Source organism: Protopterus annectens, chromosome 7.part0 (assembly GCF_019279795.1).
Source record: "Protopterus annectens isolate FY-2018-M chromosome 7.part0, PAN1.0, whole genome shotgun sequence".
NCBI classification, from domain to species: Eukaryota; Metazoa; Chordata; order Ceratodontiformes; family Protopteridae; genus Protopterus; species Protopterus annectens.
The window spans coordinates 1,995,413,003-1,995,428,152 of record NC_056739.1 but is presented as its reverse complement, the minus strand read 5'-3'; the positions used below and the strand labels follow the sequence as shown (position 1 = coordinate 1,995,428,152).

Below are 15,150 nucleotides of genomic sequence, written 5' to 3'. Positions count from 1 at the left end.
GAATTGCCTGCCTCTTTCTATGTCACTGCGAAATGGGTATATCAATAAAATTTTGTGGAAACCAATATCCGCGAATTTCGTCAACAGTCAGACTGGTCTTCAGAACTCACGCACGGTTGCAGCTTAAGAAAAAAAAAACGTATTTTACCTGCCTGCTCTGTTTCCAGTAGCAATACAAGAATCATTTATTTGTATTCAATATACTTCAAGGAGTTAGGTTAGGGGGAGACCAGTATGTAAAATGTCTCATTTCTTCACTGTTAAAAGATGATATACATCGGATAAATGTTTTAAGTATATTTCAAACCCAATGTCAGATAGTTAGTATAAATTTAGCAACTGCAATCCAGTTAAGTTTCGGGAAGAATCGCTTACCCACACCTCCTAAAATTAACACTGCTGTTTATACAGCAAACCTTTATTACACGACAGCAATACTGTCACATGAACATAAGCGTCCTTCTTTATGCAAATTAGGACTCGTGATGTTAACCAATCAACAAACAGCAAGGGCCAAGCTATATCCAATCCGGAATATATTGTCAACTGTGTTGTTTATATCCAGTAGCGTAAGGGATTTGCTGTTCAGTGGCGCACTAACGTTTTAAAGTGTGGTGGCAAACGTTACATATTTATTGTGACACGAATCCCTGCAGTGGTACGTATTAATTGATGCTTTGTTTTACTGTTTTCTTTATATTTTGTGTGCATACACCTTTTTGTAAAGTATACTGTTGTGTGCAGCATGTTTTCGCTGTTATTTACTTTTTAATCATTTTTGTTTGGTATTTTCAGAACAGGAAGGCTTAAACCGTTACCTGTCTAAATTGTAAAGCTCGAAATGTCTGGGAGAGGAAAGTCCGGTGGGAAGGCCCGAGCTAAGGCCAAATCTCGCTCGTCTCGTGCGGGCCTCCAGTTCCCAGTTGGCAGAGTTCATCGGTTACTGAGAAAAGGGAACTACGCGGAGAGGGTCGGGGCTGGCGCCCCAGTCTACCTGGCCGCAGTGCTCGAGTACCTTTCGGCTGAGATTCTGGAGTTGGCTGGTAACGCTGCTCGTGACAACAAGAAGACCCGCATTATCCCACGGCACCTGCAGCTCGCTATCCGAAATGATGAGGAGCTCAACAAGCTGCTGGGAGGTGTGACCATTGCCCAGGGGGGTGTGCTGCCCAACATTCAGGCTGTACTGCTTCCCAAAAAGACTCAAACCGCAAAGAAGTAGTTCTGATCGTAGCACATAATGCTGATCACACCCTTAAAAGTTTGTGTAATGAAAGTCCACTCTTTTCTTATTTGTTTTTCATAGTATAAATTTGCTGGAGTTTGTGCACGTTTAGGTCCCTTATGTGGATTTCTAAGTATTGGGTATAGCATTCCCTTGTTTTTGTATTTAACTGTGAAGAATGCCATTTAAACGTGTAAGAGAATATTTGGTTATGACAGCATTGACAGAGCAGGAAAAACGTTCATCGTATTCGTATGATTTAACCCAGCAGAAGGAAGGCGCGTAACATGTCCAGTTCGTGCGGCTTTTATTATAAGCTGCTTAGGAAAGTGGGATGCAGATATTGCCTGCTTAACGCTGTTAAATTCTTGCAGCACCATTAAATTCAAGGAGTTTGCCAACCTATAATAATCTACCCGCACCGAGGATATGAACTAAGTTGAGAAGTTTACTTGGACTAAGATGTGATTTTCTTTGTGTTTTGCGTTTATTATATTACTGTAATACAGTACCATTTACCTAAGCATACTTTTCACTTGACACAAATGTTTCCTATAAATCTGTATAAAGCGTGGCTTTTTGTGAAGTCCTTACAGAGGAGTTAACATTTCTGCCCAACTGCTGTTAAGTTATTTGGTTGCAAGGTGTTGCAGAATTTGCTGTATTCCAGACTTCCACTTTTTACGCTGTTCTGCACTTTATTAAAGTTTATACGAGTGAACATATGCACTGGTTTATTAATCTTGATTTTGTCTACACTTAATTTTTGTGTGTATATTTCAACAATATAGGAGAGAAGTGCATTTTTCTTATGTTTAAAATAAATTATATAAGCTTTGTTACACAGACTAAGCTTCATTGTGTATTTATGTCATTGCTTCTGCACTGAATTACAAACTTATGGATGTAACATGACATTTTCTTTTTAGTAAGATAAATTATTACACAAATCAAGTCTCCTTTTATATGTGTCTGAGAGAAGAAAACTTTTAGGGTACAAATCAATATTGCTGTATTGTACAAGAGGGTCGTTTTTGCTAGGTGTTGTATTCCTTGAGAGCTAGTGGAGGTGAAGCTTCATTTCTATGCATTAACTAAAACCCCACCTTCTTGGTGATTGTTGAGAGTGGCATTCTTAATTAATATTGATTTTTATGTTTAGCTAAATATTTTATTGTCATTTCCAGTTCTGTAACTTTTTTTTCGATGATGGAAGGTACTTTTTGCTACAGGCCTGTGTATTTTTTTTTTTTTTTTTGCAGTTTCAATCTTTTTATTTGTTAGTATTTATTACCTGGGTTAGTGAACTGATCCAGATGGATCAATATATCTACACCAAGAATCTTGAATCCGTACTGCCTCACCCTCAAAACAGTAACATGAACGAGGTTGTCAACCCACCCACCACTACACATGCACATAGTACCACTGCTCATACACAGTATGAATCCAGCACAAAAATCAACATGCACAGAAGTCCTCAAAAAACCTACCGATACAACAGAGACCTCCCGAAAGACTGCTACAACTAACACAATTACCACAGCACCCATGATACATAGAAACACCAGTGTTTCACCTACCAAACCCATAAGGAGTAACACTCAAAAAACTAAGTTTTCTAGTCATTGGAAACTCAATTGTGAGAAACACAGATGTCCCACTCACCAGTTTGGACAAGGAGAAAGTCACTGTCAGCTGCCTGTTCGGTACCAGGTTTCATCAGATCATGCATGCACTCAGGTCTCTCAGCAACAAGTACCATTATGACTCTGTCATAGTTCATGTTGGAGTGAACAACCTGAGACATACCTCACTGGACTATATGGAGAAAGACATGATTTATCTCTGAGTATGTGTTCCAGGCAGGTATGTCCCTAGCTTTGAGCAGCATACTACCCTCACCTAGAATGATGCCACAGTATAAGCAACAAATGATTGATTTCAATAATTGGCTGAGTTTTTGATGTCATTCAAACGGGCTCCAGTTCCTGTTAGCCTGAGAAGCCATGGTCGACAACCCTTGCTGCTTTGCCAGAGACAGTTTGAATTTAGCACCTCTAGGCTTTCGCCTACTGGCAAAAGTCTCTTGGCTCCCCCATTGTGCCTTTTTAGGGCAAGTCTCAAAAACAAACTTACTGACGTGAAATTTGGCAGTTGTAGCAAAATAAGGGTCATGCTGCTAAATGCTAGGAGTTAAACCAAACACTGCACACCCTGGAAGCATTTCTATCACTGGAAGATGTAGATGTTGAGCAACCTGCATGCAAGGCCTTAACCTGGTCTGTGACATTAATAGAACTTGTTGGCAGGATAGATTTGTTTTCCAAAGACTCCCCATCAGTGGTGTAAAATTTTAAAATACTGTACTGTATCATAGTTAGCTGGAAACACTGTATGCAATGAGACTGAGAAATGAAAGTCTTAATTACCCAAGCTTGTGCTGAGTAGGTGTCAGTCTCTCCTTTATGACCCAAGTCTTGTGCACTTTTCAGAATGAATTCTTCAAACACTGTAGTTTATTTAATAAGGTTTTATTAGATGTTTACAATATTTGGATACTGTCTTCATTAACAGTACTGATAAACAATTCAAGTTGGTGCACATCATTTTCTGATTGTCTTGAACAATGTAAACTGACAGTTTCTAGGTGACCTGTTTTCTGTACTCATGATTGAGTGTTAACAGGTCGAATTAACTTACTAACCTTAACTGCAGTGCTATCCTGAACAGAACAAATTATATTGCTTCAGTCCAGTAAATCATTTACTTTTTTCTAACCTTGGTCTCAGGCTTTGTCTTGAACAACGTAAACTGACAGTATCTAGGTGACCTGTTTTCTGTACTCATGATTGAGTGTTAACAGGTCGAATGAACTTACTAACCTTAACTGCAGTGCTATCCTGAACAGAACAAATTATATTGCTTCAGTCCAGTAAATCATTTACTTTTTTTCTAACCTTGGTCTCAGGCTTGGTCTTGAACAACGTAAACTGACAGTATCTAGGTGACCTGTTTTCTGTACTCATGATTGAGTGTTAACAGGTCGAATGAACTTACTAACCTTAACTGCAGTGCTATCCTGAACAGAACAAATTATATTGCTTCAGTCCAGTAAATCATTTACTTTTTTCTAACCTTAGTCTCAGGCTTTGTCTTGTATGTACAAAGAACATTCTGTAAGGTTTTCTCTTTTCCTTGAGAAAGGAACACAAGAACTGTCTGCATTCTTCCATTGAGAAACTGTTATTTCAGCAAGGTTAACATTCAGTGGACGATTCTTTGTTTCTGCTTTTCTAAAATGTATGCATAAATGAAACACCATTTCTAGGCCGGTTATATTCTTTAGCCTGTCCAATATGTTATAATTACTGTACAATAAAAAACTCTGATCCAACATGTGGAATAGACTTCTTCTCCATATCAAGCAGAGTACCTCTCTAGCCCTCTTTAAGAGGAACCTGGACAACTGGATGGGAAACAGAAAATACACGCCTGGGATCCCACCTGTGTCCCTGCTGGACAGGGGAAACAGGTGCAGACTTTCAGGGAACATGGGGGAAATTTTTGGCTGGGATTATAAGGGCCTCCAGGCCAATAGTCTAGTATCATCCTGTGAACCTATGTTTGTGTGGTCACAGAAACCTGGTTCAAGGGCTCAGAGAGTACCCCAGCCTTGCAAGGCTACAATGCCTTCCACACTTTCAAACCACAAAATGAACACAAACATATGAGAACCAAAGGAGACTGTGTTTCTAGGTTAGAGATAAATGTACCTTCCATCTAGTTAGACTGGACAGCTCCATGGAGTTACTCCAAGTTCAGGTTATGGTGGGTAAGACCCCCATTCAAGTCATAGCCAGTTATAGATCCCCATCCATGGGTCATGACACGCACAAAGCCTACTTGACCAAACTGGAGACAATCCAAATATTACCAAACACTCTGGTTATGGGGGATTTCAGTTATCCCACCATCAACTGGGGAAACCTACTGTAGCCCAAATCTGCTAGCACAAAAGTTCCTTGACTTTGTTAACTCAAATGCACTGGAACAAATTGTCCATACCCCAACAAGAGGAACAAACATACTAGATCTGGTCCTTACTAACATGTCAAATGGATGCACTACAGCAACTGTTGGACCCTCATTAGTTAAATCTGACCACAAATCAGTCACCTTCGAGCTGACACACACCAGAACTCACAAAGGGTAAAATCAGACTAAAAAACTTCTCCAAGGCAAACTATGTCCTCCTAGGTCAAGGTATAAATGCATTCTGGACCCCCCCAGCTGGAAGTGGTAACTACACCGAAGCTCACACTAAAGCCCTGTACAATCACTTGCATAAGTGTATAGACTTGGTTGTACCAGAAAGAATCAAAGCCAGAGCCCCAAGTAAAAACAAGCCGCAATTGTGGATATCCATCATCAACAAACTTTACAATAAATGCAAAAATATGCTGTCCATGAAAATAATCCAACAAAAATATCACAGGATACCTTCTCCTTGAAAAGAACCAGACACCAGACAGGGTAAGGTTATAAGCGCTTTTGTTCCCTTTATTCACACTCAGTACAAACGGAACATCATCAAATACAAAACCTTACACACTTCCCCCTTTTTTATATACAATTCTGTTAATTAATCACAATCAATTAACTTGAATTAATTAGTTGTGTGCTCCCAAGTTAAAAACATATTCATTTGTTCTTTCTAAAAATGTATAGCTATGTATAATACATGAATAGTTCTCTTAAAAACACATATAATAAACATTTAATCTAGGAAAATATATTTATAAATAACAATACATATATTAGATACTAACTTAATTGCTTCTATATTCAACCACGTATACAATTTTTATCTAGCCTCATCTGCCTTTAAATGAAGCAAGCTCCTTGGAGAAATCCTGTCATTGATACCAGGAAAAAATGTGGCATTCAACAAAACCTGCCAGTGTGTTTTCCTATATTGTAAAAAACATGGCCAATTACCCCCCCTCACCCCCATCTTTTCTACCTACCTTTTCCAATACACAGAAGAGGCTGTGCATATTACATAGGAAAAAATGGAAAACAAGTTAAAAAAGCAAATTTACCAACACATTTGTACAATTAAGAGATAAGACAAAAATGCCTTATTTAGACACAGCATAAACTGTAAGGATTAAAAAAAAATCCTCTTCTGTGTATTAAAAAAGGTAGGTAATTGGAGAGACCTCAGAGGTTTCTAACAAGGAAGATCAAGGGACTCCAGCACATGCCATACATAGACCAACTAAAGTCCCTGTCACTTTACTCTGTATCATATAGACTTCTTAGGGGAAACTTATGCCTAGCTTACAGAGCAATCTCGGACCCAAACCTAATGAACTTGCTGCATATCTGTAAATCAGACAGGACTAGGGCTACCCACTCCACAGACCTAAATATGGCCTGCCACTTAAATAGGACATGCTGGAGGAACAGATTTATCTCCCAGTGACTGCCGCATCTTTGGAATATGCTACTTATTCATGTGAAACAAAGCACATTTGTGACACTGTTCAAAAGGAAACTGGATGAGTGGATGGGGCACTGTAAATTCTTACCAGGAATAGCATTCACAACCATTTTGGACATGGCAGTCATTACTAAATGTAATCATGGGTATTAACTAACATTTCTATGGCATTACATTTGGATGAAACGGCTAGACTTGAAATGACCTCGGGGTCGATAGTCTAGTAATCTCCTATGATCCTATGAATTTCCAGCTTATCTCTGAAGATGCATGAACATAAAGAAATAATCTGAGTAAACTCTTGTCAAAGTTTCCAACACAGTATGTATATAGTAGTCCAAATTATCAGACATAAGATAGGGTGGGTAGCTTTGGCATAATGGATAAGGTCTTCACCTCATAAACTCAAGGGTATGAGGTTTGAGCCTACCCTTGGATTATTGTCCAGACTTAAAATCTCCTTTCAGGACAGTTAACCTAGTATTTACCAATGAACATATTAACAGCAATTATTTAACTAAGTATCAAGATACAGCTGTAGTGTTGTTACCTCACAGCAAGAGGTTCTCCCGTTCGATTCTCGGCTTGGCTTGGGAGTGCCTTCTGTGTGGAGTCTGCATGTCCTCCCTGCGGTTGGGTAGCATTCGAAAGACATGCGTGCGTAAATGGGCGTGCCTTTGTTGAAGGTTAGACGTCGAGCTGGCACCTCGGCGTTTTGTAAAAATCTACTGCCAATCATTAGTGGACCAGAGTTCCACTGTGGCGGCCCCTTACTGGGAAAAAGCCGAAAGACAAACAACAACAACATCAGAAAATAGAAAAAAAAAGGTGAGAAAAATACAAGAGAAAAACAGGAATGAATTAAAGGTTTCAGAATTTGTTTCACCTGGTTCTGTGAATCACTGGTGATCCAAAATAATGCCCAAAACTTAGAAGGGTGAAAAAATGTTTTTTTTTTTTTTTTTTGCAGGGAGATAACAATAGCCGCATCCCCAGCTGTACGGGACAAGCCCCACCACATCCCCCAGATTTATATATACCAACTCCCAAGGCCACATCAACTTGAAGGGAGGAATCTCCCAAACTAAATGAATCATTGCTGGCACACACTTGGAAACTTCACCGGTAATGATTTCCTGTGGAGAACAGGATTCAATGTTCTATTATTTGATGCTTTTTTTCTGCAGCCAAATGAAGCTAGAGGAGTTTCACCTCAACCAACTGTAGAGTTGGTGTTTCACCTTTTTGTTTTGTATAAATGGTTATCATGTAACAGGTAATGTGTGGTGGTGGCATGTAGCTGTGAGTAATATAGGATGTTTTTAAGGAGCATGGTTTAGTGGTATTGGTAATTCAGGGTTAACATTGCTAACAACTGTATACCTCTAGTTCATGTTCAGTGCAGGGACTGAGCTATGTTTCATAGTATGGAACCCAGCCTTTTGACACACCATTTTGTGTGAAGTATTCATACACACTTTGGGGAGAAGTAACACATTTTGTTTAGTTTATTTGGGTGGATCAAATACCTGAAGCAGTTTCAACAACTGTAAGAAATTAAGGACATGCTACATACAAAGAAAAGCCTCATAAAATGTAAATAACTTCATGGAGTGTGTCAAACATGCCACTTGGTTAATGAGTACATGAAGTCCAAAATAAATGCATTATGGTGTGTCATTTACTGAAAAATAACTGAAGAAGATGTACAGTGAGTGAAATTACAGTTTTAACAAACTGCAGATGACAGTTTACCAAAATGCAGCTGACAAGGGTCTAATACCCTCTGTAGCTCATATGTTTTGATAGGATTTTATTTGTAACTAATGCATGTGCTTTGATAATACTTTAGAACTCTTGGCTATGTCATAACAGGCAATATGCTATTTTGTCATACCAACAGATGACTGCCGTTAACAGTTTTCTTGGCTTGAGATTAAATATCTTCATATGGTATTGTATTTATTTATTTTTGTAATTTGTGTTGATACTGTATGGTGGGTGCATAAATACTGAAGAATTGGTTGTCATCTCACCTGTGGGATCTTTGATACCTCGAATATCTTTCTTACGTTCTTTCTTTGTGTAATTTTGAGCATTCTTTCAGCTACCTCTCCCTTCTGTTTAAATTCATTCATATGATCTTTGTGCACAGTAATATTTTCAGTTTTGCATTAGAGATCTGCTGTATTAGTGTACCTAATTGGGTACAGTTTGTGCAAAACATATAGTATTCTTGAGCAGTTGTCTGTTATTCTCGATATATCTTTGTCTTAAGTCCTAGTGAACTACTATACAGCATTGCGGTTTATGCCTCTTGAATTATTTCTGTTGGATTCTAGAAATGAATTTAAAGCATCATATTTGGTGTCCTGCCAATAGATTATGATGTTTTAATTCACCGATTTAATAGTGGTGGCACAACAGTCGAAGAGGTGTAAAAATGAAACTGTAAGTAATAAACAGTATGTAGTCAAGTAGCTTTAATTATGGTTGTTGTTGTGTCTTTCGGCTTTTCCCGGTTAGGGGTCGCCACAGCGGAACTCTGGTCCGCTAATGATTGGCAGATTTTTACGTGTCGAGTTGCCAGCCCTGACGCACAACCTTCAATGAAGGTACGCCCATTCACGCATGTCTCCATACACAAGACGCTCTAACTGAGAATCGAACAGGACAACGTCTTACTGTGAGGCGACAACGCCACCGCAGCAAAACCACCGCAGTAAGTAGCTTTAATTATGGTAAGTCATGAATAATGTGTAATCACTTTTAAAAATGTCTTAAGAGTTTTCAGTAGCTCTCTTCTGGAATGTGTGGACACTATTAACTGTGCTAGTGTAATTACAGATTACTTGCTATTATAAGTTTTGCAGGGTTTGAAGTAGGAAAAGATTAAGATATAAGTTTAAGGTGTGGTTACAATTAGGATCACTAGATCTGCTGTTGTAGAGCTGTGGCAGCAGGAACCAATAGAACATGTGTCAACATGAGTTGGGTCCTGTTGCCAAATAGAATTACCAGGTGTAATGCGTTCTTCTGCTCTTCCACTTCTTTCCTGCCATGATGATGTGCCCTTGCTACCATATGGGTGTTTTAAGGTAGAATTTTGATGTATTTCTTTTGTTTTGGGAAAGATTTTTTTGTTAACCTGGTAAAACATTGGGTACAAGTGCTTCTTTTAGGGTTGATCTGGAAACATACTGCCTGGTTAAATCACTGTCCCATCATTTCACAGCAGGTAAATGGAGACTCGATTGAATAGAACCCGTAATTACAGGATGACACTAGTTAGCAGTTCTTAGTTTTAATCCTCAGCACTGAACTATTTCAGGTTTGTTCTATTTGACTGAGGAAAATTATATTTCTTTTTGAGTTCTTTATAACTTTTTTTTTTATTTTGCAGTTACCATTGATAAAAGTTAACAACCTTGATCAGTAACTGTGAGAGCAAGAAGCAGATTCCTTCTATAGATGACCTTTCTTGCTGCCTAATGTTTGTTGATGTAACTCATGACATCAAAAATTTTAAAATTAAGATTGTTTCATAGAAATAGTAGCTGATGGAGAGAAGCCCACGGGACCTAGAAACATTCAACCTGGTTTTGAGTTTTTCTCTTGGCAGAGCTAAAGAAAATTTTGAAGTGCCACCATCATTCATGCTTCACTGCAGAAATTAAAAAAGCTGAAAAATATGTAACACGAAACTGTGAATGTAGGCTGAAGTCTCCACCTCCGACTGTAATAGAGCATATTACCACTACTAGTAACACCCCTGTACCAGTTGTAGCTGCAATTTTCTCTCTCACTCTGTAGCTATTCTAACTCCTGGTTTGGCCTCCTTCTCCTGTCAGACATATGCCAATATCTCTGACATTTACTTTCTGGAGGCAAAGACCACTAATAGGGCATTCATCCCAGTCCATACCAATGTCTGTATTCAGGTATTTGTTTCACTGAAGATATATTCTTCTCAGATGCCTTTCTTTTCAGGCATCAGTTTTCTTGCCAGCCCAGTATTCTTCAATACCAGGCATTACATTCTTACTTGGATACTCTAACAATGTAAATTTTTCTGGACCTTATCTGTTTTGCTGCACTATTCCAAAAAAAAAATGAGTATTTTTCCTCAATGCCTTCCACATAGGTTGTGTTTTTGGCTCCATTGGGGGTTCATTTTTTTGTTTTCCCAGACTACTTCCTCCACTACTTCTGGTGCATTGTACAGTAATTACTGGAACCATTTGCATTTCCTGATGTAGCAATAAGGTTAATTAGGAGAATGTATAAGGGATTAGAGGCAAAAAACAAATTGGGATTTGCCTCCAATCCCTCATCTTTTTCTGGCTTTTCCCAGTTAGGGGTCACCACAGTGGATCACCTTGTCTGCTCATGATTGGCAGTGGAGTTTTAAGGTGTCGAATTGCCAGCCTGGCGCCCAACCTTCCACAGAAGGCACACACATGCACACACTCACACCTAGGGCCAATTTAGAGTGTCCAATCCACCTGCAGCATGTCTTTGGGATGTGGGAGGAAACCGGAGCACCCGGAGGAAACCCACGCGACCACAGGGAGGACATGCAGACTCTGCACAGAAGGCACCCCAGCCGAGGATCGAACCGGAGAACCTCTTGCTGTGAGGCGGCAATGCTAACCACTGCACCACCGTGGCCGCCCTGCCTCCAATCCCTCATATATCCTCCTAATGCTTCAAATTCTCTACTCATAAAATCAATAGAAAAAAACAGCTTCACAGCACTAAATTAAAAAGAGAAAATTTAATATGAATACCAAAGCTTTTGGACAATGTCCATCAGTTTTAAAATAAATTTAAAAATACGTACAATTTATACTATTCAAAAGATCACATGACACAACCCATCCTATCAAAACCATTCATTAATTAACTAATTACATAAAACATTTTTATACATAACAATTATATATTAATAGAAATATATAAAAAAACATAATATATATATATATATATATATATATATATCTAAAACAGTCCTATAAAAAAACCTGTTTAGGACTTTTATACATTGTTGTTTATGTTTCAAAATAGGTTTAAGTGAAACCTGTTTGTTTATTCCTGGTGGAGAATCTGCTTGAAGGGAATAATCCAATTATATTCTCTGGTTTCTAATTTATTATTCACATCACTTTTCCTCAAACTAGGTTCTAAGACCTCTATAGCCCTAAAAAGAAAACTATGCGTAGGACCATTATCGTTTATATGCTTTGTCAAAGCATTTGTCAGTGCACCTCTCTGAATGTCTGATTTATGTTCTATGATTCCATTCTTAAGCTTCCTGGTTGATTTTCCCACATAAAATAATAGACAAGATTTACAGACAGCTAAATAAACAACCAGGGGTGTATTGCAAGTAGCTGTACACCTAAAATAAAACTTCCTCGTAGTAGTAGGATGAGTAAATATATTAGATGAACAAATATTGAACAATTACAACATGAGAAGGTGCCTTTCTTACTCAAACCAGGTGTCACCTTCTTAGTCAAAGCAAAATCCTTATAACATAAATGTTGTTTAAGATTACTACAATTCTTATATGTAAAAAGAGGTTTTACAGGAACCAAATGGTTTAAACTAAGCAAAACCCTTAAAATACCTCAATTTTTCCTAACAATCTCTTCAACTGACCGACTACTTCTACTATAAGTCATATTGTACCTTAAAGGTTCAACACCATTATTATCCAATCTCCTAGTTGGTAAATGTCCATTAGCTGAAAAATATGGCCTAATTTCATTCCATCTCTGTGTCATTATCTCACCCCTAAGATTTTCCAGGTGGCCTTGGTCATACCCTCTCTCAGTAAACTCATGGGTCATATCCATCATTTGTTTGCACACATATTGTCATCTGTATTCAATCTATTTTTTCTATAATATTGACTTTTTACAACCCCTTTAAAGATGTGTCCAGCATGCATACTTTTCCTATGTAGGTATTTATTAGTATGTACTTCCTTTTTATAAATACTCATATTCACATGTTGGCCCTCCAGTTTAATTTTAACATCCAAGTAATTTATATCTAATTTTGAGAAATTCATTTCAAAATTAAAAAAAAAAAACTGGTTGTTTGATTTAAGTAACATACAAAATCCTCAAGTTCATTTTCAGTACCGCGCCATACAATAAACACACCATCAACAAAACGTTTATAGAATAAAATATTGAATTTATGTACATTTTCATGCTCATCAAAAACAAATGTGTCTTCCCAGCTCCCAAAGGTGAGATTGGCATATGTGTTAGCCACTGGACTACCCATGGCTACACCCAATTGCTGATGATAAACCTGTTTATTGAACAAGAAAATATTATTTTCTAAGGTAATCTCCAGCAATTCACAGAATGTTTCAATCTGTCTAGCATTATATTTGCCAAGTCTACATAAAATCTGTCTTATGCTATTCACACCATATTCATTTGGAATAGAGGTGAAAAGAGACTTAATATCCAAAGTTACAAAAAAGAAATCCATTTCAGTATTGTTCTCATACCATTCATATAATAAAGTAAGAAAATTACCAGTGTCCCTAATATAACTATGTACATAACATAGATATTCCTTTAGTACACTTTGTAGATAGACAGATAGGCAGAGATGGGTTCCGTAATCCATCCTCTGCCAGAAACAATCGGTCTCATAGGTGGCCTATATAAAGATTTATGTATTTTAGGTAAGCCATACAAGACCGGAATAGTAGGACAGGACATGGTTAAGAAATTAAAACTATCTATGGTTATATCATTATTAATTTGCAACTCATAGATACTAATATTCACCTTACTAATGATCTTATTAACATCAGAATCCTGAATTGGTTTAAAAGTTTGAGTATCTGACAATAATTCATGCATTACAGCAACATAATCAGCACAATTAATAATTACTATACAGCCACCTTTATCTGCTTCCTTAATTATAATGTCCTTATTGGACTGCAAGTCATGTAGCACTTGATTTTCCTGTGCAGATAAGTTATGCATCTTTAAAATATCATTACCATCATATAATTCACGTATCTGTTTTTCACAGACATCATGGAATACTGTAAGTATAGGATCATTAATTGATATGAATGTGCTTGATCTCTTACATTCTGTTGAAGTCGTTGCATAGTTGTCTTTAAAAATCAGTTTTAAACAAGTTACGGACAAACATTTTCAAATCAGTAAGAACATCTGTAATACTACTAACATTAGAGGGAATACATTTAATACCATGCACAAGTAATGAAATAGTAGCTTGTGAAAGTACCATATCAGATAGATTCACAATTGAGCCATTCCCTAAACGTATCACCTTTTCAGTATTAATAATACTGCCAAAAGTTCCCACAGTTCCCATGTAATTTGCACCTACCCTTTTCTAAAGATCTCAGTTCCAGTTTTATCTCTGTTACTACATTTACTACTTGTAGTACGTTTGGTTTATACTTTGATTTCCATTTTCTAGTAGTTACTTTTTTTGGCAGCCACCATAATTAGACTCAGCAAGGCCTTACTATGTCTAGGCAATTCCGATTCTGTATCATGGCTCAAAAAATAATTTCCTTAGTTACACTCATTTCCTTACTCAGTATAGAGTGCTCTATAGGGACATATTATTAAAGTCTGCCACTTGATTGCACACAGAAAACATATGACCTAGGTACCTCTTTCTTCCCTATCAAATCTCCAACATTTGCCATCTACCTGTGAAAAAATTCTTTAGAGTCTGCTTGGAGTATAAAAATACCAATGCAAACACTTCCAATCAAACGCCATAAATCTTCTAGACTTTGTTGCATATTTGGGAGCCATACATATGTCCTCCCTTTGTTTCTTTTCAAATTGCTTACCTAATCTCTCTTTCCAATCTTATATCCCACTCTGTCCTTATTTCTCGAACCCCCCCTACGTCATCATCATCCCTTTCCACTTTGAATTATAGCTTTCTGCTTGTGTTATGTATATGAGCCTTAAATGCGTAGCTCTAAACTAGCCATTGAAATCAGGTAATCCTAAATCACCTCTATGGGATCTCTGGTTATTTTTCTTGTTATAGGTTTGGCAGCAACCCTTTGTACTTTTTGTTGACTAAGTTGTGCGAAGACTGTTTGTGCTTATTATCAAAAAAAAGAAAGTTGCTTAACAGCAATCTTTTCTAAACTCATGCATATTATTCAGATACTCTTTTTTCTTTAGCACTCTGCAGTTACACCTATTCTTGTTTTGTGAGATTCGCTGCAACTTTAACATTTTTGAAACACCACCTCTTGAGTAGTCTCATACTCAGTCAGCCTTTTCTTCATTTCGACCAGCTACAATTTTTGCAGTTTCTTCGTCTTGCAAATCTGTCAGATTTATTCCTATTGCTGTAGTTTTCTCTTTATTTACAT

General features: G+C 37.5%; 1 protein-coding gene across 1 annotated transcript; it reads left to right on the top strand.

Annotated features, from left to right (window-relative positions):
• Positions 1 to 516: 516 nt before the first annotated feature.
• LOC122807292 (histone H2A) lies at positions 517 to 2,073 on the top strand. Its single transcript, XM_044078417.1, has 2 exons — positions 517 to 658; positions 796 to 2,073. The coding sequence occupies exon 2, from the start codon at positions 842 to 844 to the stop codon at positions 1,220 to 1,222; it is 381 nt and encodes a 126-aa protein (XP_043934352.1). The 5' UTR covers positions 517 to 658; positions 796 to 841; the 3' UTR covers positions 1,223 to 2,073.
• Positions 2,074 to 15,150: the final 13,077 nt, after the last annotated feature.